General features: G+C 38.9%; 1 protein-coding gene across 2 annotated transcripts in view; it reads left to right on the forward strand.

Moving 5' to 3' along the window:
* The first annotated feature begins 524 nt into the window (after nucleotides 1-524).
* Nucleotides 525-27,514, forward strand: part of TBC1D23 (TBC1 domain family member 23) — a 58,538-nt gene continuing 31,548 nt past the window's right edge. For both annotated transcript variants that reach the window (XM_043996754.1, XM_043996755.1), the window contains exons 1-4: nucleotides 525-707; nucleotides 23,660-23,771; nucleotides 24,283-24,388; nucleotides 25,939-26,140. In XM_043996754.1, the coding sequence (XP_043852689.1) occupies nucleotides 655-707; nucleotides 23,660-23,771; nucleotides 24,283-24,388; nucleotides 25,939-26,140 (473 nt within the window). In that variant the 5' untranslated portion in view covers nucleotides 525-654. The remainder of the gene's footprint in view (nucleotides 708-23,659; nucleotides 23,772-24,282; nucleotides 24,389-25,938; nucleotides 26,141-27,514) is intronic.

A 27,514-nucleotide genomic window follows, 5' to 3' on the forward strand; every position in this document is an offset into this window, starting at 1 on the left:
TGGGGGGGGGGGGGGAGATGAGGAAAGTCGTCTTTCAAAAAGGTGAAATTTGAACTGAGTCTTGAAGGAAGCCAAGAGTCTGGGTGTACAAATCATTTTTATCCACACCAAAAATTTATCTCATTTCTGCTGGAATCTCTCAGATATGAGGAGGTGAAAAGCGCGTGGGACGCCAACAGGAACCTGAATTTATCAGGTGTAAGAATGCAGAACAAGAAAAGACAATTACTGGCCGGGAGGCCCTGGGCAAGCCATTTAACTTCTCTGGGCGTCAGTTTGCTCATCCCAATGATGAAAGGGGTGGACGCCTTTCTAACAATCTAAGAACGTGCATAAACTCCGCTGGCTGCCTGGGGAAGCACAGCCCGACAGACTAGGTTCCAACGATTATGTCGAGCCGGAGCACATTGCATGTTGGGAAATGTAGTCTGGAAGAGATAAAGCGTGTGGACGTTGCCGGACCTCTTGACGTAATACGTCCCCACGCCTGCACGGCCCCCTTCAGAGAATACTCCCGTTTAAGCCTCAGTCTTCCTTTTTCCTCTACCCCGGCTCAGCCTCCGAACTCAGAAAACTTTTTACGACACACGGGATCCCAGAGTCCTCCCCGGCGCCGGCTCGCTTTTCGGCAAAGTGACGTGGACGTCAACAGCAATGGCGGAAGGAGAGGAGGCATCGCCGCCGCCAACGTCGGGGGGCGACAGCTGGTGAGTTAGACCCGGGGTGCGTCAGGCGTCCACCCGTCCCTCCTCCGCTCCAGCTCCCGCTTAGGCCCTGAGGAGTCTAGACGGCCGGGGGGCGGGGTGGGGGTGGGGAATCTACGGAGACCCTTTCCCCGCGGGGCTGAGAGCCGTGCCCCGCCCCTGCCTCTTCTGTCTCTAGTCCCTTCTTCTTGGAGGGGAGGAAGTGGAGGAGATGGGGAACTACTCCTCCGACATCCTCGTAAGGGACTCCCCCGACCCGGGTGGAAGGGACTTCCCCCAAGCCCCGTGGAAGGGGTTCTCCTCTATCCCCATGGGAGGGACATCCTCTGACCCCTGTGGTGGGGACTTCCACCGGCTACCCTGGACTTGGCTCCCTCTGACCCTCCGTCCCCCCCAGGGAAGTGGCTCCCCTCGAACCCCGTGGAAATGACTCCTTCACCCCTCTGGAAGCGGCTCTCCTCCATCTCCGTGGAAGTGGCTTCCACCTCCAGCCTCGGAGTAGTAGCTCTCAATCCCCACAGAAGTGGGTGTGTCATTCTCTTACACCTTCTCCTCCTCATAGAACTATCCAAGCTGTGTTGGAGGAGAATCCCAGCACAGGTGGAGCTAGAAATGTGATCTCGAGTGGAAATAGTTTGAGTCCTATTTTGGAGGGGTCCGAATATCTGCTGATTGCTGGGGGGCGGGGACGGGACAACTGCTGTTGAAATCTGAACTGTGACCCAACCATGGCCCCTCCTTCAGTGCGGTTATCTCTGACTGAGAAAAGGGAACTTTTCCCCCTCTGCACTTAGAAGGTGTGATGTGTGCTAGAACACCCCTAGCTGAACCCCAAAGGTAATTTCGTCAACCTTGCCTGGCTTAGCTGGGCTCAGTCCAGTTTCCTTTCATTCTTTATCCTCCAACCCTCCCGCTTTTATTAGCTTGAGCCCCACAGAAACGAATAAGATCTGTGGTTTGTGTACCTGTCTGATTGTGTCTAGGTGATTTATGTTTGTTTGCTAGTTTCTAAGTCACTTAGTACCCTGGTATCTCTGATTTCTGAATTAGGTGGTCTATGTTAGTATGGGGACTTGTGTACATATTACTACTGTGGCATGCTTTATGATACTGGGTGGGCACTCATATAGTAAAAGCCAAAGAGGCGTTTGGAATGTTAACAGATGACTCAAGTATGTGGTACTAAGTGACTTGACCAGTTTAAGTATTTCTGAAAATCTGATATACTTTGCATGCTTACTATATCAAATGTCCCTAGTGTACTGTCATTCTGTTAACTTTTAAAAATTGATGACTTTTGATACATCAGTTACTTCCTAACAACCATCGCCCCCTCCCACCTTAACATTAAAGGGGGGGTGGAAATCTACCTAATAGAGCAATTATTGCATATTAGTATGGGTCATTTTACATTTACTTTACCACTCATTGTTTTGTTAACTTATTTAAAGTTTGATAGTTGTCAAGAAAATCTACAATTTTTTAAAAGGATGAATAATACTATTGAGAACATCAGTGATCATTTATTAAGTGCCTTCTCTGCCAATCAACAAGTATTTATTAAAGACCTGTTATATTTCAGGTGCTGGGGATACAAGTACAAAGAATGAAAAGATGCTTAGTGGAAGTGAGCTTACATTCTTTGTGCTGGGAACTTTGGGAGGCATTAGGAATATGAATAAAAATGTAAAATTGACCGTGCTTTTAAGAAGCTTACATTTGACTAGAATAAATTAGTAGAGGCACTAACCAAGGGAGAGGTCAGGAAAGGCCTTTAAAGCTGATGACACTTGAACTGATCCTCTAAGAGCTACAGTTTTCTAGAGGTGAAGGTGAGAGCATTCTAAGTATGGGGGACAGTCAGTAGGAGATGGAAGGTTGTGTTTGTGGTAGGGAACAAGAATATATTAAGTGCCTACTATGTGCTAGGCATTATGCTAAGTGCTTTACAATTATTATCTCATGGGGACAGCTAGGTGTCGCAGTGGATAGAGCACTGGCCCTGGATTCAGGAGGACCTGAGTTCAAATCTGGCCTCAGACACTTGACACTTGCTAGCTTCGTGACCCTGGGCAAGTCAATCCCCATTGCCCCAGCAAAAAAAAACCAAAACAAAGAACAATTATTATCTCATTTGATCCTCATAACAACCCTGAGAGGTAGGTGCTATTACTATCCCCATTTTACAGATGAGGAAACTGAGGTTGAGTGACTTGCCCTGGATCACATGACTAGTGATTATCTATGGGCAAATTAGAATTGGGTCTTCCTGACTCTCTCCATTGGGCCATCTAGCTTTCTCCAGTTAAGCTGAACAAAGGAATTTGTGATTTATCCAACAAATAATGGTCTTTAAAACTTCTTGAGCAGGGCAGTGATGTGGTTAGTTTAGACATGTGCTTTAGAAATGTTTGCTAGCTTTGGGGGGGGGGGATTGATTGGATCAAGGAGAGGCTAGATTCAGGAAGACCAGTTAGCTGACTATTGAAGTATTCCAGGTAAATTAGGGCTTCTCATCATGGTAATTGGAATGAGTTTGAATTTAAAAATGAGGTCTTGAACAGTTCCCCCCCCCCCCCCCGCCCCTTTCAGTTCCTTCATTTAGTGTCGAATGTTTTTTTAAATGAGTAGTTATGTGGTTGCTGCACTAGGGAGGAGAAAGATAAATCCATGAACAGGACTTATATGTCCAAAGGAGATTTATTAAAAGATGTTTTGGGGTTTTTTTCCTTGCAGGGCAATGAGGGTTAAGTGACTTACCCAGGGTCACACAGCTAGTGTCAAGTGTCTGAGGTAGAATTTGAACTCAGGTCCTCCTGAATCCAAGGCCAGTGCTCTATCCACTGTGCCCCCTAAAGTATGTTCATTACAGCCAGTTAGAGACAGGAGTGGGATGTGTATAGAAGGTCTTTGTCCAGAATGGGCTTTGGTAAAGCAAGTTTTCAGATGTGTTAATGTGTCAATTCCAAAGATGATTTTCCACGTTTTCCTTTTGTGTAGGAAAAACTCCAATCTCTGTGTTAGAGAAACGCCATCTTTTTTTTTGGGGGGGGGGGTTCAGGATAAGTTACTCCAAGGAAAAAGTGTCTTCTGTCTGGTTTAATATCTGTGCTTTGGGATCTTTGAACTCTCTAGTTGGTTGAGTGGGTTGACAATGTAAAAGTAGGGGGCAGCTATGTGGCACAGTGGATAGAGCACCAGCCCTGGAGTCAGGAGGAATTGAATTCAAATGTGACCCTGTGTGACCCTGGGCAAGTCACTTACCTCCTATTGCCTTACGAAAAAAGAAAAGACAATGTGAAAGTAATATTTCCTCCTTTATTCAAGGTTGGCTAACAAAGGGAAATATAGAGGATCTTGTATAAGTTGTCAGATGTCATTGGGCTTTCTGGGTCCAGATGGATGTTTTATATAAGAGGTTATTACTGGGTAAAGAAGGAAGACCTTAGCTGGTTTTAGGGGTGGAAGAAAAAAGTAAGGAACAACTAATCCTTAGGGAGGATATGCCAGTTATCTGGCATCTGCCAGGAAAATGGCTGTTTCTTATTTGAGTGAGAGATCAAAGCTTTATGTGTCTCCCCCCATTTCCCCCTTCACATCCTACATATGAAACACTAACTCATTCCACTGAGGGTGATGTGGCAGGGAGAGAATAAACTTCCAATACATAAGATCTTCAAAGGAAGGCCTTATTAATATAACTGCGTAAAAATGTGTGTGCATGCATCTGGTTTATAGTCAGCAAAATTTGTTCATTTACATTCTTCCAAGTGAGGAAAAGATATTTTTAAAATTCTTTAAAGCAAAACCATTTCCTTATATACCTTTGTTGTTTGTCCTTTGTTCTCAAAGAGGACCTTGACATCAGGGTGATGTCATGACGTGCACTGAATTGGATTACAAGATCACCAACCTCACTCGCCTCCAGAGCCATCTGGGTCCAGCAGCAAGAAATGTTATCAGGACAGCTGGAGATGGCCCTGGATGTTTTAAGGCACTTGGGGTTAAGTGACTTGCCCAGGGTCACACAGATAAGTGCCTGAGGTGAGATTTGAATTCAGGTCCTCTCAACTTCAGGGCCAGTGTTTTATCCACTGTGCCATCTTATACACATAATACAAAGGGAATATAGAATTTATAGTGACCAGATTATGGAAGACATTGCAGAAATAAATATTTTTGTTCTACCACACAGGCCAGCGGTGATAAGAAACTGAGAACTCTTGTGGATTTAGATTTGATAAAACTAAGAAACTAATTAGATTAGGGGAGGGAAGGAGAGTGAAGCGGGAGTCCTGGGTTTTGAACCTGAATGACTGGAGTAATTGTGGTAGCCTCAACAGAATATAGGAGTTAGGAGGAGGGTCGGTTTAGGAAGAAGGATAATGACTGTGTTCTGCTTTGGACCTATTGTGGACCTTGGAGATACTTGTGGGGACATTAGGTTTGCAATATCAGCAAGCAGTTGGAAATGTAAAACTATAGAGCAGGAGAGAAATAAGTAAGGGTTGAATGTATAGATTTGGTAGTCATCTGCATGGAAATATTTGAGTCCTTTGGAGTTGTTGAGATCCTAGGAGAGAAGGTGTTTTTGTTTCTTTGTTCTCATTGTGATGTCATGACTTGCATTGAATTGGATTTTAAGTGATGTGTGCAAGGTTACAAACCTCGTTTTCTCCTCCAGAGCCATCTGGGTCCAGTGGCAAGATATGCATCAGGACCACTGGAGATGGCTTTGGCTGTTTAAGGCAATTGGGATTAAGTGACTTGCCTAGGGTTACACAGATGGCATCTGAGGTGAGATTTGAACTCAGGTCCTCTTGACTCCAGAGCCAGTGCTCTATCCACTGCCTCACCTAGCTGCCCCAAGAGAAAGTGTAGGGAGAAGAGTCATGGAGCTAGGAGCTCAGGCATGATCCTTCACCAGAGGCTAAGAAGGAATGGTCAGACAGGTATGAAGAGAGCCATGATAGAGCAGTGTCACAAAAGCCCAGGGAGAAGAAAGGCGTATGTAGAAGGGAGAAGGGCAGTCAACATTGTTAAACTCTGCAGAGAGATGGAGAAGGATTGACCAAAGGCCATTTGATTTATCATTAACAGAATCCTTATAGACCTTGAAGGGACCGTTTCTGTTCAGTGGGAGGGATGGAAGCTGGACTGCAAAGGTCTTAGTGGGACATGAGAAAATGAAGCCCACAATCTGTATTCAGGTTGTAACCTCTAGTAGCATATTAGCTCCCAGAGGAGATATGCTTGAGTCTGGACATTTAAATATAAAGAGGAAGAAGGATAATACATTGGGATTTTAGGGTCAAGAGATTTAAAAAAAAATTAAATTTAACTTACATTTTAAGATATGACTCTTTAGGGCATTATTGTAGGTTAAGGGAACTGATAGGAAACATTCTTTTAACTACAAACTTTTTTTTTTTTAAACAGCAGACATTGCCAGAGGGCCAAATCTTGCCTGCCTGTTTTTGTAAGACTGTAGTGAGTGAGCTAAGAGAGGTTTGTACATTTAAAAATACAATAAAATTTTATTTTTAAATGTAGGAAACATTCTTAGCTGCAGGCCATTTTTTCAGCCCTAGGATAGTAGTTTGCCAATCTTTTGTTTTAACATATACTAAAAAACTATAAGTTTAGTCCAGGATTTTTCTTTTTTCTTTTCTTTTTAAAGAGAGTGAAAAGTTTGTCTCTTGCATTTTTTTTCCTTTCATCTCTATCACCTCAGAAATTCAGTCATTTGCCAGGTTTTATGTATTCTATCTCCTCAGTATTTCACATTACTCCACTCCTTTTCATTTTTCCCTGGAGCTACCCTGTTCAGTTCCTTATTTCTTTCCTTTTTTTTTTTTTTTTTTGCAGGGCAATGGGGGTTAAGTGACTTACCCAGGGTCACACAGCCAGTAAGTGTCAAGTGTCTGAGGCAGGATTTGAACTCGGGAACTCCTGAATCCAGGGCAGGTGCTTTATCCACTGTGCCACCTAGCCGCCGCCCCCCCCCCCCTTATTTCTTTTTACCATTTTGTTGTTTCTGTTTCCTGGCAGCTAGGTGGTTTAGTGGATAGATAGAAGAATGGGGATTGGGGGTGGGGGGGGGGGGTGGAAGAAAAGAGAAGGGAGTCAGGAAGACCTGAGTTCAAACCCAACCTCTGACACTTCCAGTGTTACCCTGGGCAAGTCAATTAATCCCTATCTGCTTCAGTTTTGTCAGTTGTAAAATGGGGATAATAATTGCATCCACTGCCCAGGGTTGTTAAGAGGATCAAATGATCAAATTGCTTAGCACAGTAGGGGGTTAATAAATGCTTGTTCCTTTCCCCTCTTCTCTGATGTATCATTCAGATGCTCCCATCTGCCTGATCACATCACTCCTGGATCACTCTGGACACTTAGGTGATTTCTCCATGGGCTTACACTTATTATTCTGGTATTCAGATCCCAGCATAATGCTTCTTTACTATCTTTCTAGCCTTGTCTTATACTCTTAAATTACAGCCATATTGGATTAATCTCCTCCCCTAATTCTTTTCACACTGTCTTCCTTCACTGTGTCCTTGCTCATTCAGTCTCCCAGTTCTGGAAGGTACTCTTTCCCAGGGCTTCTTAAACTTTTCAAACCTTATGGCCCAAGAAATTTTTACGTGACCCCGGGGTATGTAGGTATATAAAATAGGTATACAAAACCTATGACTGTTGCCAAAATTTTCACAACTCCCACATTCAATTACACAATCCCATGTGGGGTCTCAATCCACAATTTTAAGAAGCTAGGCTCTATCCCACCCCACACTCTGTTGAGCAAAACTGTTTAGCAAATGCTACAATTGTTCTCTAGCATCAGTTTTGTCTGTGCCACTGATTTTCAATAAAGGCTGATTTAATTGATGAACCACAACATTCAGCTGATGCTGCTTAGCATGAATACTGGACTGTGCCTAGTAATAAGATTTTGTTCCTCAAGAAACAAAATGTTTCCTTGACAGAACAGTAAAAAGAATTTTCAATAAAAATCCCACCCTTTTCCCTTCAAGATCCAATTTAGATTCCTCTTCTAACATGTAGGCTTCTCTGCCTTAAGTGAAAGTGATCTTAGATTTCTCACAGCATTTTGCCTTGACTTCTCTTTTTATATTTTTTTTTACTCTCTTTTGTAGCAGTCATTTGTGTATATCTTCTTCATCATTAGATAATAAGATCCTTTTTTGGTAACCATTTTTTTTTTTTTTTGGCGGGGCTATGGGGGTTAAGTGACTTGCCCAGGGTCACACAGCTAGTAAGTGTCAAGTGTCTGAGGCCGGATTTGAACTCAGGTACTCCTGAATCCAGGGCCGGTGCTTTATCCACTGAGCCACCTAGCTGCCCCCTTGGCAACCATTTTTCTATATCCTCAGCACCATGTCTTGAACATAGGTGCTTAATAAATATTTGCCATTGAATTGATCTGCTTTTGCTTCTCAGTTTTGTTTTGTTTTCTATGGTGCCTGCCTATAGTCCTTCCAGCCTCTTACGATTTTCTACTGCTTATCTACTTTAGATGTGGAAACTAGATGACCAGACATGTTAAAATAGAATATTAGGGTCAGAGGGGTTTTGCTGTGAAACTACATATGCTTTGTAGATGGGTGTTGAAATCAAGTTTAATCACTCAGAAGTGTGTGTGTGTGTGTGTGTGTGTGTGTGTGTGTGTGTGTGTGTGTGTTGTTCTTGTCTGTCTGGGTATTTGAGAGATTACTGTGCAAAAAGCTTCGTGGAATGGTATGCAAAGGCATACCAAAATGCTCTCATAAATCACCTGCCTCCTCTCTTTATAGAACTGATAATTGTGGTTGTTCATGGCTTCTTATATCAGTAATCATGATTGAAAGGTTAAGTTGACCAGAACAACCTTAGGTCTTAAGATTGCTTCCCATGCCTGTTTTTATGACACTATCACTTCACCTATTAGTTCAAAGGGTATTACAAAATCCTTGTAAAATTATTACAATAATTCAATTCAAGATTCTGATTTGAGCACTTAGTCTTTATAACGCACTGTTAGTAACATGAGATACAGAAATGAATAGTCACTTTCATCATGTAGCTTAAATATAAAACATTTTAAATTCTTAATTTAAACATCAAATGAACATTTCTATATAGAAAGTAGAACGGAAAAAGAATTATGCATGAAATTTTAAGTCTCTTATGTGCAGTGTCCTTCCTTTAAAACAAATAATACATTTAACATATAGCTTTCAAAGAATTTTATTTTATTTTATTTTATTTTATTTTTTGCTTCATCCTGTATATTAAAAAAATACTCCAGAGAACATAGATTTTTGTTAATTGAAAAAAATAAAACAAGGCTCAAAAAATCATTTATATTCCCTAATTTGTTCAGCCATTCCCTAGCTGATGGACACACCCTTAGTTTTCATTTCTTTGTTACTATAAAAAGAGCTGCTGTAAATATTTTTGAACATATGGGGACAAAGTCCTTTTCCTCTTTTTGGTATCTTTGGGGTATAATCCCGGCAGTTGTCATGGAGTTTATACACTACTGGAAGAAATAGACAAATAACTGGCATAAGACAATGTGAGCTCCATGAGAGATACAAAGAAATTGCTTTTTGGCTCCCCATCTCTTCTAGTTGAAGCAGATTATAAATTGGACTACCATTTCTTAATAATGTTTACTTGTGTAGTCTTATAGATGCTAGGGATAGAACAACACGTCTATTTGTTTTACAAGTTAAAACATATACAGATACAAGGGAATTTGAGTGTTCAGAGGATTTGGGAAGGCTCCATGGAGGAGGTGGAACCTGAACTGAATGTTGGAAAAAAGATGAGGCTTCTGAAAAGAGGTGAAGAAGCACGTTGTTATAAATGTGAAGGAAAGCTTGTGTCCTTTATGACAGAACTGAGGTGGGAGATGGGAAGTGGAGTTCAGGAAATAGCTAGTAGTCCAGTTTGACTGGTGTAAGCAGCTAAAATTAGCCTTGGGTGCCCTGAATGGGCTACCCCTTCCCCAGCGTGACTGTTCTCCCCGAAACCGCCCCAGGCACGGAAGCCGAGCACCCACACCCTGCTCAGTGGGGATGTGCACAGAGGGCCTTAGGGCTTAGTGTCCCTGCCGGCCTTGGACACCTGCCCTAGGGGTGCCAGCGAATTAGCTTGGTGCGCCTGGGCACAGCCTGGCCCAAGGTTTGAGGGGAGAGAAGGGATATATAGCCAGGGGGTAGAGACGCTAGAGGGTCGGTCGGTAGGAAAAGTGACAGTGAAAGGGATGTAGTGAAGATATAGGAAAAGGAGTTGGTTGGTTGGGAGGAGACACAGAGGGACGCTACAGAGACAGACAGAGGAGCGGAGCAGTGAAAGGAGAAGGGAAGTTACGGAGCAAGGAGACGCAGGGAGAAAATTAAAACTCAGTCAGGTTGTATTATCCTACTTCTCTTCTTATTTCTAAGTTTATTCACCTCAATAAACCCTGGTATTTGCTTAAATTGAAAAGAAGTTTTTGAATCTTGTTCCCTATCAGTCTGGGAGAGGCAGTGGGGGAGGGGGGGCCTCCCAAGTGGCTCTTCCCATATTAAATTAAATCCTTTGCAGATTAGCAAAAGCAGGTAAAATAATTTTTTCACTGAAAAAGAGTGAATGAAAGGGAGTAATGTGAAGAATGGAAGAGTAGGATGAAGCCATATTGTGAATGACAGGCTAGAATTTGTATTTTATCCTAGAAGTCAGAAAGGACTAATGAAGGGTTGTGAGCAGGGAAATGGCATAGTCAAACCCATGTCTTGGGAAGATGATTTTGGCAGATTTCCCTGCCTCTTACAGAATGAACATATTACAAAAGGAGAAGAAACGGCAGAACTTCAAAGGCATGGGGGTGAGAAAGTGATTGTTTTGGGGGAACAGTGAGAAGCCCAGTATTCATCTAAGAGAGCAGTGATAGAAGTTGTCATATTGTAGAGGCCTTTGAATGTCAGAGCTAAGATTTTAGACCCAATTGGTAAAGTAAAAGGGGAAGAGAAGGAATATAAAATCCCGCAGTTTTAAGATGTCAGAGCTCTCAAAATATTGAGAATCTTTCTCTATAAAATAATTTTTATAAAAGTTACTTGTAAATTAATTTTATTGGATATGAGTAAAATAGAAAATCCTAACAAATCATAAAACTCAAGCTAATGCCATTTTGATAAATGAAAATATTAGCTTGAACAAAATAACTGTTATTTGCTCTGTATCCCATTCTGTTTTCCATTTATGTAGTTCATAAAGCTTTGTTCCTGTGATCATTTTTATATAATTGTAGTCATTGTCTCTTCTCATTCTGCTTTCAGCATCATTTCATGTCATATTTCTTTATATTTTTTATTTGTCATTTTTACCATACAGTGATAAAATATTATCCATCTTCAATAGTTAGCAGTATTGTCAATAGTAATGACTCTAAAAATGATATATTACCATTTTTCTTGCAGTGTCTTGGGAACCTTTTTGCTTTATTTGCAGTTGAAACCTCCTTTGTGGTTGGCTCCTCCATTGGAATGTGAGTTCCTGGATACCAGGGACTCTATTTGTATCCCCAGGGAACATCTGTTAAGTGCTTCATAAATGCTTTATAAAAGTTTTTTGCCCTACCTAGTCATATTTCATTATATGTAACTGTACAGTTTTTTTTTTCATTTTTTATCCCAGTTGTTGGACATATAAATAGTTTTGAATTTTTGTTTTATTTTAAATTTTGCATGGTGGATGAGAATGTTGGAGTTTGAATCAGAAGACCTAGATTGGAATTCTACCTCTTACGGTTATTAAACTCCGTGATCATGTGCAAGTCCCTCTCAGAATGTCCCTAACAAGGTTGTTTTGCTCTATAAATGTGAGTTACCATTACTATGGGAAAGGCAGCATGGTGCAGTCATAGACTGGCCTTGGAGCCAGATGACCCGAGTTTAGGTTCTACCTTTGACACATACTATGTGACCCTAGGTAAGTCACTTAACCTCTCTGTGCTGCAGAAAAGCTGTCAACCAACTTGTATTGGTGGAAGGATTTTTCACTTCCAGCAATATTACATATAGGTCTCAGTACCTATCATTTTTTCACAAATCTTTTTTCCTCCCTTTTAAATAATATCCTTAGCATATACTCAACAGAAGAATTACAGAACTGAAGGTTATGGTTTTTATAATTATTTGCAACCTTTGCCAATATGAGGAGGCTGTAAGGTTAGTACTTCAAAGTCATTTCCATTTGCATTTCTTTATCAGTTTTTTGTTTCCTCTTTGGAGGATTGTCCATTCACACCCTTTGGAGGCAGCTAGGTGATGCAGGGGATAGAACACTGGTCCCGAAGTTGGGAGGACCTGAGTTCAAATTTCACCCCAGACACTTATTGTCTGTGTGATCCTGGGCAAGTCACAGCCCCAATTGCCTTAAACATCTGGGGCCCTACTTTGGTGACAGGGAATATCAAAACACAAACTTAGAAGACAACAAAGTCAAAACTACTATAGCCAAAGCCTCAAAGAAAACTATGAATTGGTTTCAGACCATGGATGGGTTCAAAAAGAATTTTAAAAATCAAGTCAGAGAGGTAGAGGAAAGATTGGGAAGAGAAAAGAGAGTGATTTAAGAAACATGAAAATGGAGTCAACAACTTGGTAAAGGAGGCACAAAGAATACTGAAGAAAATAACACCTTAAAAACCAGAATAGGGGCAGCTAGGTGGCGCAGTGGATAGAGTACCGGCCCTGGATTCAGTAGGACCTGAGTTCAAATCCGGCCTCAGACATTTGACACTTAACTAGCTGTGTGACCCTGGGCAAGTCACTTAACCCCAATTGCCTCACCAAAAAAACAAACAGACAAACAAAAACCAGAATAGGCTAAATGGTAAAAGAAGCACAAAAATCCAAGGAAGAGAATTCCGTGAGAAGCAGAATTGGTCAGTTGGAAAAGGAGATACAAAAAGTCCACTAAGAAAATAATTCCTTAAAAATTAGGATTGGGCAAGTGAAAGCTAATGATTCCATGAGACTTCAAGACTCAAAGAAAATTAAAAGAACTGTGAAATATCTCATTGGAAAAACAATTGACCTGGAAAATAGAGGAGAGGCAATTTAAGATTTATTGGACTACCTGAAAGCCATTATCAAAAAAAGAGAGCTAGACACCATCTTTCAACAAATTATCAAGGAAAACTGCCCTGATATTCTAAAACCAGGGGGTTAAATAAACATTGGAAGAGCCGACTGATCACCTCCTGAAAGAGATCCCAAAATGAAAAGTCCCAGGAATATTATAACCAAATTGCAGAGTTCCTAGGTTAAGGAGAAAATATTGCTAGCAGACAAAAAGAAACAATTCAAATATCATGCAGCCATAGTCAGATAACAAAAGTTAGCAGTTTCTATATTAATGGATTAGTGGGCTTAGAATATGCTATTCCAGAGGGCAGAGGAGGTATGATTATAACCAAAATTCACCTGTCAATCAAAATTGAGTATAATCCTCAAAGGGAAAAATGAATATTCAGTAAAATAGAGGACTTTCAAGAATTCCTGATAAAAAGACCAGAACTGAATAAAAAATCTGACTTTCAAATACAAGACTCAAGAGAAGCATAAACAGGAGAGTGTAACAGGAAAGAAAAATCATAAGGGATTTAAAAAGGTTAAACTGTTTACATTCCTCCATGGGAAAATGATATGTGTGACTCCTGAAAACTAGGAGTTCTACACAGAAGGAGTTCTACAAGAGTATAGGAGTTATAGGAAGTTAGTATAGGAAGGAATACAGGAGTTATAGGAAAGAGTATACATAGGTCATGGGTGTGAGTTGAATATGATGGGATGATTATTTAAAAGAAAGATTAAGGGGTAAGAAAGAGGAATGGACTGGGAGAAGTAGAATGGGGTAAATTATCTGACATAAAAGAGGCATAAGCTTTTATAGTGGAGAAGATGGGGGAGGTAGGAGATAGCACATGCACCTCTCATCAGAATTGACTCAAAGAGGTAATAACATACACATGCTGTTGGGTATAGAAATCTATCTCACCCTACAGGAAAGCATGAAATGAAGGGGATAAGAGAAGGGGGGTGAATTGGTGCTGATAGAAGGGAGGACAAACTGGAGGAGGTAAAAGTCAGAAGCAAAAACACTCGAGAATGAAAAGCATGAAAGGAGAGAGTAGGATAAACGGAGGGAATAGGGTGGAGGGAATATATAGTAATCAATGTGAAAAATATATGTTACTTAGATTTTTATTTATTTGGCTTTCTGTCATCAAAATATTTCCTATTTTCAATTGAATGTTTCATTAGGGTTATTATTTTTTAATTTTTAATTTTGGTTTTTTTGCTTTTGGTCTCTTTTTTTCTTTACCAGACCTTTATTTTTTCCAATTACATGTAAAGATAGTTTTCAACATTCACTTTTGTAAGATTTTGAGTTCCAAATTTTTCTCCCACATCCCTTCCCTCCCTCCTCTCAAAGCCAGCAAGCAATCTACATATAATAATGTTACACATATTTCCACATCAGTTATGTTGTAAGAGAAGAATCAGAACAAAAGAAAAAGAAGAAGAAATAACAAAAGTAAAAATAGTATGCTTCAATCAGCATCCAGACTCCATCGTTCTTTTTCTGGATGTGGAGAGCATTTTCTTTCTTCTTTCTTTCTTTTTTTTTCCTTTTTTTTTGAGGCAATTGGGGTTAAGTGACTTCCCCAGGGTCACACAGCTAATAAATGTCCAGTGTCTGAGGCCAGATTTGAACTCAGGTTCTCCTGAATCCAGGGCCGGTGCTCTATCCACTGCACCACCTGGCTGCCCTGAGCATTTTCCACCATCAGTCTTTTGGCATTGTATTGCTGAGAAGAGCTAAGTCTATCGAAGTTGATCATCACACAATGTTGTTGATACTGTGTACAATGTTCTTTTGGTTCTGCTAATTTCACTCATCATCAATTCATGTAAGTCTTTCCAGGTTTTTCTGAAATCCACCTGCTTATCATTTCTTACAGCACAATATTCCATAACTTTTATATGTCATAACTCCAATTGATGGGCACCTCAATTTCCAATTCTTTGTCATGTGGAAAAAAAATTTACAGCAAGTTTCTCTAATAAAGACCTCATTTCTCATATAGGAAACTGAGTCAAATTTATAGAAATAATATCCATTCCTCAACTGAAAAATGATCAAAGTTGTCCATGTTCATATGAAAAAATGCTCTAAATCACTACTGATTAGAGAAATGCACATTAAAACAATTCTGAGGTAGTACCCCAGACCTATCAGATTGGCAAATAAGACAGGAAAAGAAAATGACCAGTGTTGAAGAGGATGCAGGAAATTTGAGAGTTCACTGTTGGTGAACTGATCTAACGGTTCTGTAGAACAACTTGGAACTATGCCCACAGTGTTATAAAACCATGCATACTGTTTGGCCAAGCAATACCACTCCTGGGTCTATATCCCAAAAGAGATAAGAAGCAAAAAAAAAATTTATTTATATATATATATATATATATATATATATATATATATATATATATATATATATATATATATATATAGCAGCTCATTTAGTGGTTGCAAAGAATTGGAAATTGAGGGACTGCCCATCAGTTGAGAAATGGTTTAACAGGTGTTGTGGAATATGATTGTGATGGAATAATTTTGTGCTAAAGAAATGAGTAGGATGTTTTCAGAAAAACTTTTATTTTTCTTGGTTTTTTTTTTTTTTTTTGGTTTTGTTTTGGTCCATTTTCTTTCACACAGTGAATGTGGAAAGGTTTTGCATGACTGCATGTGTATAAACTATATCAATTTTTTTGCTTGCCTTCTCAGTGGGTATTGAGAGAAAAGAGGGTAGGAGGAAATTTGGAATTTAAAAAAATGAATGTTGAAAATAGCTTTAACATGTAATTGGGGGAAAATAAAATATTAAATTATTTTTAAAAGATGTCTGATAGGTAGTTGATGATGCTCAGGAGAGACTACATCAAGATGTATTCATTTGGGAGTCATTTGCATAGAGATGATATGGGAGCTGATGAGGTCACCAAATAAGAGAATGAGGACCTAGGACAAAGTGTTTGGTAGTACACTCATAGTTAGTGGGTGTGGTATGATTGGTGAAGCCCCAAAGGAGATTGGGATGGAACAGTCATAGAATTGGAAAGCAAATGAACAGAGAATAGTGTCTCACAAACTCAAAGGGAAACAAGTATCCAGGAGAAGAGAGTAATCACTCATGTCAGCTCCTACAGAGAGGTCAAGAATAATGAGGAATAAGAAAAGTCTTATCTGGTATAGCTATGTAAGAAATCACTGACAATTTTGGAAAGTAAGTGTCTGAGGCAGAATTCAAACTCAAATCTTCCTAATTAATTCCAAGTCTGGCCTCTATTCACTGTGCCACCTGTCATATCTTAGAGGCAGATGGAATCCATGAATATTGTTTAAGATAGACAGTCATTTAGTACTTTTATTTTGGCAGCTGTGTGGAGCGTGTAGAAGGGAGAAAATGGAAACCAAGAGTCGAGATGAGGTAATGAGGGACTGTGTGAAGTCTATTGGAGATAAGGGGAGGTGATAGGATCTAAGGATACCTGTAGAAAAGTTGGTCTTGGCCAGATCACCTCATCAGAGGAATAAAAGAGGGTTGAAGTCAAGGTATAATGAAATGTAGAGAGGCAGTGAGGTGGTATAGTGGATAGAGTGTTAGGTCTGGAGTCAGGAAGACTTGACTGACAGTGACTAAACAGCAACATTGAGTTGTAGAGAACAGGGAAAAGGGGGAGTGATCTTTATTTTCTGAGTAAAATGTGTGGTAAGTTCTTCTTTAGATAGGGAGAGAGTGGAGTGGAAAGCTTGAAAAAAGAGAAAATTTGGAATAGTCCTTGGGGAGTGGGATAAAAAATCAGTTGGGGAGGCAAAAAAGGATTTCCTTTCTGCAGTGAAGACCTGGTTGGAATGAGATAAAAGAAATTTTTACCCAGTTGGGATCCAATTGACTTGGTTGGATGAACTAAACATCTTTTAAATCCCTCCCATTCTCTCTACAAGCATGAATACCGACTTTGTTCATTCTCCATATCCACTTTCACTTGGACTGTGACAGCTTCCTAATTGGACTTGTGGTTTCTATTCCTTCTCTTTGCCAGTCCATTTTCGACATAGCTGCCAAAATAATCTTCCTGTGGCATGAGATTAACCTTTGCCCATCTTCTGATCCAAAATATTCATGGATTTTTTTGTCTCTGAGATATAGACAGCTAGGTGATTTAGTGGATAGAGAACTAGACACACGCAGTTCACATAGTACCCCAGATTTACTAGCTGTGCTTTAAGCCCTTGGGGTACAAAGATAGGCAGAAACACAAACCCTGATCTCAAGGAGTCCATATTCTAATGGGAGAGACAGCATGCAATTAACAATAAACATGCAAGCTACATATTGCATGTTTATTATTTGCATTCTGTGTGTGTGTGTGTGTGTGTATGGCTAATGGAAGATAATCTTAGAGAAAATACTAACAGTGTATATAGAAGTGGAGGTAAGGGAATAAGCATTTATTTAGTACCTACTATGTGCCAGGCACTATGCTAAGTGCTTTTTAGAAATATTAACTCATTTGACTCTCAAAAAAAACCCTGTGAGGTGTAAGTGCTATTATTCCTATTTACATTTGAGGAAACTGAGACAAACAGATTAAATTATTTTCCAAGGGTCACACAGCTACTAAATTTCTGAGGCTGGATTTGAATTTAGGTTTTCTGACTTAAGGCCCAGTGCTTTATCCAGTTCAGGAAAAGGCCTTCAGAAAGTAGACTTAAGCTGAATCTTGAAGGAAGGTGGAAGTCAGGAGGGAGGACATGCCAGAAATGATTAGCCAGTGAAAAGTCTTTGAGTTGGGAGATATGGAATATCTAGTGCAGGGAACAGCAAATAGACCAAATTAGAGAGACTGTAAAATGTGTGGTACTGGTTGTGAAGGGATTTAAATGTCAAACTATTTTATGTTTGATCTTAAAGGTAATAGGGAATCACTGGAGTTTATTAAGAAGGGGGTAACAGGCGGCGGAGCCAAAATAGTGGAGAGAAGCCAGCAAGTGGCCTGAGCTCTCCTTCTGTTCTCTCAAAATGAACATTAAATCAAGCCTCTGAACAGATTCTGAAACTATAGAACCTGCAAAGAGACAGAGAGACACAGTCTTCCAACCAGAGATAATTTAGAACACTTCAGGAAAGGTTGTTCTCACTTAGGCAAAGGGAGGCGTGGTGTGGCGTGGCGCAGTGCAGCGTGGAGGGGGTCAGGGCAAGTCAGCAGGAAGCTGTGGGCCACAGCCGAGCAACTGAGGCCCCTGGATCCTGGCTTAACAAGCTCGTGGCGCAGCAGGACAGTGGCAAAACCCACCTGCACCAGCCAAGAGGGCAGATTGCCAGCTAGAGGGCCACCCACAGCACAGGTGCGACTAGGCCTAGTGATCCCAGCGCGTGCCGCCAGCAAGCCCAGGGCAGTGAGAAATCCACAAGCCATAGAGGCCTCAGTGTAGAAAGCCAGTGACACAGCCCCAATACCCCAGCACAAGAAACTTGAAACAGGTACCCTGGTGTCCCCAGAGCAGACCTAAACTTAAAAAAAATATATATGCTGCAATATGAGTAAGAAACAAAAAAAAAAAGCTCTTACCATTGAGAGCTTCTGTATCAACAAGGAAGAGGCAAATGCAAACTCAGATGAGGACAGTACTCTCAAATTGCCTACATGTGAAGCCTCAAGAAGGAAGATGAGTTGGTCTCAAGAACAAAAAGCCTTCTTGGAAGAGCCCAAAAAGGATTTTTTTTTTCTGATAGAAGTATTTTTTTTTCCAGTTACATATAAAGATAGTTCTCAACATTTGTTTATACAAGTTTTCCAATTTCAGATTTTTCTCCCTCCCTCCTCTCCCTCCCCCCTCCCCCCAAAAAGGATTCTAAAAATCACTTGAGAGAAATGGGGAGAGAAATGAAAGCAACACAAGAAAATTATGAAAAAAGAATTAGCAGCTTGGAAAAGGAAGCACAAAGATTCACTGAAGAAAACAATTCCTTAAAAAATTCATTTGGCCAAATGGAAAAAAAAAGTTCATAATCTCAGTGAAGAAAACAATGCCTTAAAAATTAAAATTGGACAGTTGGAAGATAATGACTTGATGAGACACCAGGAATCAGTCAAGCAGAATCAAAAGAATGAAAACATAGAAGAAAATGTGAAATACCTCATTGGAAAGACAACTGACCTGGAAAATAGATCCAGGAGAGACAATTTGAGAATCATTGGACTGCCTGAAAGCCATGATCAGAAAGAGAGTCTAGACACCATATTCCAGGAAATTATTAAGGAGAACTGCCCTGATATTATAGAATCAAAGGATATAATTGCCATTGGAAGAATCCATCTATCGCCTCCTGAAAGAGACCCCAAAAGGAAAACTCCAAGGAATATTGTAGCCAAATTCCAGAATTATCAGGTAAAGGAGAAAATACTCCAAGCAGCCAAAAAGAAGCAATTTAAATATCATGGAGCCACAGTCAGGATTGCTCAGGACCTGGCAGCTTCAACATTAAAGGATCGCAAAGCTTGCAATATGATATTCCAGGAGGAAAAGGAGCTTGGATTGCAGCCAAGAATCTATTACCCAGCAAAACTGATCATTCTCTTTTAGTGAAAAAGATGGACATTCAATGAAATTGGGGACTTTCAAGGTTTCCTAATGAAAAGACCAGAACTGAATAGAAAATTTGATCTTAACATACAAGACTTAAAAGAAGTTTAAAAAGGTAAACGGGGGAAAAAGTTACTCAATAAGGTTAAACTGTTTACATCCCTACACAGGAAAATAATACTTATAACTCTTGAGAACGGTATATGTATTTGGGCAGACCGAAGGATTATACACAGAGGGTATAAATATAAATTGTCTTTGATGTGATGATACAAAGAAAACTGAGGGGTTAAAAAGGGAGTTTAAGGGGAAAAGGGGAGGTGGAATGGGGGTGAATTACATCATATGAAGAGGAGAAAAAATACCTATTACAATAGAGGGAAAGAAGGGAGGGGGTGAACATTGTTTCAACCCTACTCTCACTAGATTTGATTCAAAGAGGGAATAACATATATGTTCATTTGGATAAAGAAACTTATTAGCTTATTCTTTAGGGAAGTGAAAGGGGGGATTGATAGAAGGGAGGGCAGAAGCAAGGGAGAAAAGGGTGAAGAAAAGGGAGGGGGGTGATAAAAAGGGAGGGCAGATTGGGGGAGGCAGGGGTAAGAAGCAAAACATTGGTGAGGGGGAATAGGGTGAAAGAAGGGGGGAAAAGTACAAAGGGGGTAAATAGAACGGAGGGGAATAGACAGTAATAATAACTGTGAATGTGAGTGGGATGGACTCTGCTATAAAATGGAAGCGAATTGCAGAGTGGATTAAAAACCAGAATCCTACAATATGCTGTTTACAAGAAACACATTTGAAGCAGAGGGATACACACAGAGTAAAGGTAAAAGGTTGGAGCAGAATATATTACGCTTCAGCTAAAGTCAAAAAAGCAGGGGTAACAATCCTTATCTCAGACAAAGCTAAGGCAAAAATACATTTAATTAAAAGAGATAAGGAAGGAAACTACATCTTGCTAAAAGGTACTATAGATAATGAAGTAATATCAATATTAAACATATATGCGCCAAGTGGTATAGCATCCAAATTCTTAGAGGAGAAGTTAAATGAGTTACAAGAGGAAATAGACAGTAATACTATAGTAGTGGGGGATCTGAATCTTCCCCTCTCAGAATTAGATAAATCTAGCCAAAAAATAAATAAGAAAGAAGTGAAAGAGGTGAATAGAATACTAGAAAAGTTAGGCATGATAGATGTCTGGAGAAAATTGAATGGGAATAGAAAGGAATATACCTTTTTCTCAGCAGTACATGGCACATTTTCAAAAATTGACTATGTATTAGGGCACAAAAACCTCATAGTCAAATGTAGAAAGGCAGAAATAGTAAATGCATCCTTCTCATCATGATGCAGTAAAAATTACATGTAATAAACAGCCGTGGAAAGGTAGACTGAAAATCAATTGGAAACTAAATAATTTAATTCTAAAGAATGAGTGGGTCAAACAACAAATCTTAGAAACAATAATTTTATCCAAGAGAATGACAATAATGAGACAACATACCAAAATCTATTGAATGTAGCCAAAGCAGTGCTTAGGGGAAATTTTATATCTCCAACTGCTTACATGAAGAAGGGGGTAACACAGTCAGACCTACATGTTTGGAAAACTACTTTGGCAGCTGAATGGAGGATGGATTGGAATGAGGAGAGATTTTAGGCAAGGAGAATAACCAGAAGACTTTTTTTTCTAATAGTTTAGGCATTAGATATTGAGGTCCTGTACCAGAGTGTCATCTCTGAGTGGAGAAAAAGAGATGGATGTATAATGAGAGATTGGATTTCTGTTAAGACTTGATGACAGATTGCATGTGTGGAGTGAGTATGAGAGGAGTTAAGGATGACACTGAGGTGAGCCTGAGTGACTGGGAGGATGGTGGCCCTTTCAATAGTAATAGGGAATGGGAGGAAGAAGCATTCAGGGAGGAAAGAGAATGAGTTCTGTTTTGGACATGTGGAGCTTGAGATGCTTATGGGAATTTGAGATGTCCAAGTGGCAATTGTTGATGTGGGTTTGGAGCTCTGGAGAAGATTAGGGTGGGATATATTGATCTGTAAATCTTCAGAGAATTGATAACTGAACCATAGTTGATGAGATCACCAAGAAAGACCACATAGAGAGAATATAGAAGTAAGGCTCTAGATAGAGCCTTTGGAGAGACACCCACAGTTAATGGTTGTGATATAATCAAGATCCAGCAAAAGAGACAGAGGAAAGAGTCAGGTAGGTAAGAGAACCAAGAGAGATCAATGTTAGGATGCTGAAGAGAAGTCAAGAAGGATGAAGATTGAGAAATGGACATTATCTTCATAGAGGTGATCATTGAAGATATGGGAGTGAGTGTGATTGTCAAGGGAAGAGGGTACATATACTTAAAGAGAAAAGATCTGAAGAATCTTTGGGATCTGTTTTAGGGGCTCCAGGGAAGGAGAGTGGGACAGAGAAGTAGATTAAAGAGGTTGAGAGAACCAGGGAAATGGGATATCAGAAAATAAGGCAAGAGACTGTATCTAGAAGTGTTAAACACCAGTAGTGTTAACTGGTGGACAGAGGTCAAGAAGGATGAAAAAAACCCACCCAAAACATGATTAAGGAATAAGGAGGTAATTGGTAACCTTTGAAAAAAGATATTTCATTAGAATCATGGAGAGGAAAACCATATTGCAAAGAGTTACACTTAGTCCTAAATGAATAGGTTAACCAGGGTTTGAAGAAACCTAATTAGTAAAGTGGTGAGGAATTTGAGATATTGGGTTTTAAAAGAAGTGTGTCAGGGAATGGCAGAAAAAAGGACAGTAACTGGATGGAATAGAAGGGTTTAGGAGAAAATGCTTTTTAGAATTTGAAAGGTTGTTAATAGAAAGATGAGAAGGAACCAGTGAAGAGGTAGTTCTTAGAGATACTTGAGGCAAGTGGGATGATTTCATTGGACAAGGTCCTGGCCAAGGAAATAGAATGTAGGGTATAGGTAGATTGATTTTTAGCCCGTAGCAAGAAAGTATTAATCGCTTCCTCCAAGACAAGAAATAAGGAGGAGACAGTTGGGAATGAAGCAGAAAGGTTTTAAGAAAGGAAGTTGAGAAAGTTCTTGTCAGACAACCTGTCTTGTAAAGTAAGAGGCAAGATCATCTGTTGTGGGAATAGAGTTGGGGACTTGAGGAACGATAAGATTTTGTAGTAATTACTGTGGAGAATGAAATGGGAAGTCAATAAAATTAGAGAAAGATTGCAGAGTGGCACTGAGGCTGCTTGTACCAAAGGTTTTCTAATAATTTATACTATTTGAAATGGATTCAATTTTGTGACTTTCCCCAGTGATGCTCAGCAACCTAGGAGGCTGCAGGAATGGAGGAATTGTCTAATAGAGGTTACCTAAAATTGGGCATTAGTGGTGAGGGTGGAGATGGGGCACTGTTTCTAGCATGGTGGCTATTAAAGTGAAATGAGGTATGTATACTGTATTCCAAATCTATTTATAGTAGTTCCAATCCTAATTTGTTTTTCTTTAGATGTGTACCCTTGATTATACTCTTAACGAGTACAGCTCTTTAGCAACCATAAGCACAAAACTGACTTTCTCCTCCCTTTCCTTTCTTTCCATTTTTGGCTGTGTGACAAGTATCTGTAATATATCTTGGGCGTCTAGCTTCTTATTCATTTAAAATTGCATAACAGTTGTTTATTCTGTATCGAATATTCTATGATTTATTAAATCATTTAATAATTCCTCTCCAAAGGGATTAACATAGTGGGAAATAATTTGATATATTCAGAACAGTCTATACAAGATAGGGACTAGTTAACATAGTTTTATTGATGAGGATAAGTCATTGATAGGAAGAATTATATTTTCAACATCACAAAGGACATTAACAATGATACTGGTTTCCTGATCCCAAGTGGAATACTCTGTTTTTTAATTTTCTTGAAATTTTAATTACAAATGTGTTACTCAGTGTTGAGTTTTTAATTGATGCTGAATCTAAACTGTTGAAGATATTGAAAATTTATGTACTGTAAAATGTAAAACTTCAGCTATTTAGAAACCATAGATCATTGTTTTAAATGATTTTTCTGAGTAACTGACACTTTACTCTTATAAGCACCAAAACTTCTCATTAATGATTAGCCATTAGCAATCTAGGTATTGTTGTATCCTGAATAGATAACATATTATATGAAATACAGTTTTTCCTTAATTGGAAGGACATTTTTTTTTGTTCCCTAGGGAAAAAGATCTTGGGGAAGCTTTGGAAACTGGAGGTTGTGATCTTGAAACTTTGAGGAATATAATTCAAGGGAGACCACTGCCTGCTGATTTGAGGGCAAAAGTTTGGAAGGTAAGTTGGAATGAAAATATAATTTAAAAACAACTTAGTGCCTGAAGGCTCTTTAATTTTCATTACTGTGGACTTTATACTCACTTGAGTGTTTGAATATTCATTGCTATGGATTTTGTAGTTATTAGGAAAGTACCATTTCTGTGAAATTTGTGAAAGAAAGAAATTTACATATTGAAATTGCTTTCCCAGTAATGCTTAAAACAGGTGGTAATAAGTCACTCTCAGGAGCTAAATTTTGGGGTTGATGCCAATTCCAGCACTATATAAAAAATATTCGTAAGTGATCTTAAAATACAGAATAGGTAATAGAGTCAAACTTGCAAGGAATAATAATTCCTAGGGCATGAATGAAGGTACATGTTATTTGGTAAAATATAAATATACCAATTCTTGGGTTTTAAAATATTAGTCTATTTTTCTGGCATTCAGACTTCAGTGTGAAAATGTAGAATATTTTCCAAGTAAGAGAAATAATATCTGAAGCTGTTGGATTTTTTTTCTCTTCTAGATTGCTTTAAATGTTGCAGGGAAAGGTGACAGTTTAGCATCTTGGGATGGTAATTTGGATCTGCCAGAACAGACTACAATTCACAAGGATTGTCAAGAGCTCATTGGTCAGTGTGAGAATTGTTTTCAAGCTGTCTATATAAAATCTTGAAATTATTAAAAACATTGTTAGAGACTTGACCTGTAGGCGGTCTCTGTTTACAATTTGATATTTGTTCAAAGTTGCAAATGACTCTTTTTTTGAATAGAGATTGTAGGTGGGAAAAAATTGCATCAAGTTATAGATATCTTTAATGATTTTGGGAAAGAGAAATTTGTCCTTTTCACCATAAGTTCAGTTCTTCGTGTTCCTGTACCCACATTTTTATTATCTCTTGTTTTTGTTACAACTTAAGCTGTGTTTCGATCATGTATACAGGAAATCCCCTATTTACAAATAAGTTGTATATATACTAAGATGCTTTTTGGAACTTAGATTACTGTATGTGATCCTATAGCAACAATGTTAGAATTGATTAGTTTGCATTTCATTAAAGGCCTATTTTGACTTCAGTGTGGCTGGTAATAACTTCATTTTTGCTTCGCCCCTGAATTGACTTACCTGTTATCACTTTCTTTTGGGCATCTTCTTTCTGTTCTTCCCTAATATTTCAGTTATGTCACACATAATAGTTTATATTGTTGGCTCACATGGAAGTCTGACTCTACATATAAAATGTTGTGTTTGAGGAAAGGCATCATGTAGCTAGCAGGGAATGCTGTGGCCCTGAGTGCACAAATCTATTTCTCAGCCATGATGGCATATTTCTGTTGCAGGATCAGATTTATGATCCTTAAACAAATCATTTAACTTCTGTAGACCCCAGAATGTAGGCCTTTACTGAAAAATGAGGTGGTTGATTTATATTATCTCACACATCCCTTCCATTTCTAGATTCTTAGGCCCCATGTTTTTAAGAGCTAAGACATATTTTTGACAGTTTGATGGGTGAAGTGATACTGTAGAGTTGTTTTAATTTGCATTTTTGTTATTATTTGGAGAACTTTTTATAAGTTTGTTAGATTACATTTCTATTCAACATTTTTTATTTGTGTCCCTTTGCTGGTTATCTCTTGGGCATTTTCTCTTTTTGTTATTAAGTTATATCACTTCCATGTATATCTTGTGTAGCAGATGTTTATCAGATGAGTGGTACAACTTTTTTTCCCCCAGTCAACAAAATGAAAAAAAAAATCCTTCAAATTTTTGTATAGTTCAAAATTGTTTCATCTTTTAAAAAAAATAGCTCTTCTATATTTTTTTTTTGTTTAAGAACACTCCCCCTAGCTATAGTTAAGGGGGACCTCCATCCATCTCTAACTTTTTTCATGAAATTGTAAGTTTATAATGGTATGTGGCATAAAATGCTGGTTAAACCTATTTTCCCCTTCAGTTTTTTTCATTTTTCCTAGTAGTTACTTCTTATCAAATTAGAAGTCCACCCAGTATTTTATGTTCTTTGTTTTGCCAGACAGTGGCTACTTTGTTGGTTTACTTAGAAGTTTTGTTTATGCAGTCTGTTCCATTTGCTTGCTTTTTTAACTATTACCAAGCAGCTTTGATACTTTGACTTTATAATGCTAACTTACACTAATTATTTTGACATTTATTTTCTAGACCAGCTTTCAATTGCAGAAGAAAAGACGGTCTTACTCTTGAATGTTGAATCTGTAATTACATTTTATTGTAAATCACGGAATGTCAAATACAGCACATCGCTTGGCTGGATACATTTGCTTAAGCCACTGGTGAATCTTCATCTTACACGCAGCGATTTATACAATTGCTTTTATGCTATCATGAATAAGTACATTCCCAGGTAAAAAATGTGTGCATTATTTTTTCTTAACTAAACAAAAGTTAATATCTAACCATTTAGATAAGAACCTTTTTTCAAGTCTAAATTATTTCACATTTTCAGAATGTTAGCTAAAAATTTAAAATTCAGAGGCATCTAGGTGGCACAGTGGATAAAGCATTGGCACTGGATTCAGGAGGACCTGAGTTCAAATCGGGCTTTAGACACTTGACACTTACTGGCTGTGTGACCCTGGGCAAGTCACTTAACACTCATTGCCCTGTCTCCCCCCCCCCCCAAAAAAAAGTTTAAAATTGTAGTACTGCTTTGCTTATAAACCCACGTTTCCCTTTGAATGTTGTAAGATAAAAGTGCAAGCATTTAGGCTTTTAAAAAAATTATTTTAGGGGGGCAGCTAGATGGCGCAGTGGTTAAAACGCTGGCCCTGGATTCAGGAGTACCTGAGTTCAAATCCAGCCTCAGGCACTTGACACTTACTAGCTGTGTGACCTTGGGCAAGTCACTTCACCCCCATTGCCCCGCGCAAAAAAAAAAAAATTATTTTGGTCCACAGCTATATCCAATTTCTTGTGACATTACAGACTATTTAATGATGAAAACTTTGCTAGAACTTGTATTGTTTAATCAAAATGGACAGTTTTTTTTTCAAGTGTAAATGCCGTATTTGTTTTATAGATGAGAACTTGAAATTCTTGTGGGAGAAATTAAAATACTTGTTGCATAAGCTACAAATGCCTAAATAAAAGCACAGGTGTTTGATGACATTAAAGGTGTTTTCTCTCCCAACTAGGCATATATTCTTTTATCTTAATAGCTTTAATAGCACTGTCACCCATTGCTGATCACTGCAGTCGTCACTGTTTTTGCTTCCCTAAATGGGGAAGACTAGGAACATTCTGAGCTGGAGCATTTCTTAGATTGATTTTTGGACTCTTAATACTATGGAAATTACTTGTAAATATTTCTACTTGAGGAATATTTTCTGAACATTATCTCTTACTAGTTCTCTCATGGTAGAGCTATGACACATGCACTTCACTAAATTTTTTGCATGGAAACCTTTTTTAAAAATTTGCTTTACAGTTTTCTTTAGTGTACTCTTCATGTGCCAAAAAGTACATTTCAAAGTACCACATGTTTAAATATTGAAATGTGCTATTGTTTGTTTATGAAAATGCCTGTATTTACCTAGTGACAAGTGCTTTAAGTTGTTGCACTAGTGATGAATATTTGTTGGTCTGTCTATATACACTTTTCCTTAGGCTCCTAATAGCATGCATATATCAGACAGTTGGCTGGAATTAGGGTTGTTCTCAAGTTCTGTGCAATGGGGTAAACTTCCTGGCCTATATGGGAGTTGACTCTGGCTTCTTT

This window comes from Dromiciops gliroides, chromosome 3, assembly GCF_019393635.1.
Source record: "Dromiciops gliroides isolate mDroGli1 chromosome 3, mDroGli1.pri, whole genome shotgun sequence".
Taxonomy (NCBI): domain Eukaryota; kingdom Metazoa; phylum Chordata; class Mammalia; order Microbiotheria; family Microbiotheriidae; genus Dromiciops; species Dromiciops gliroides.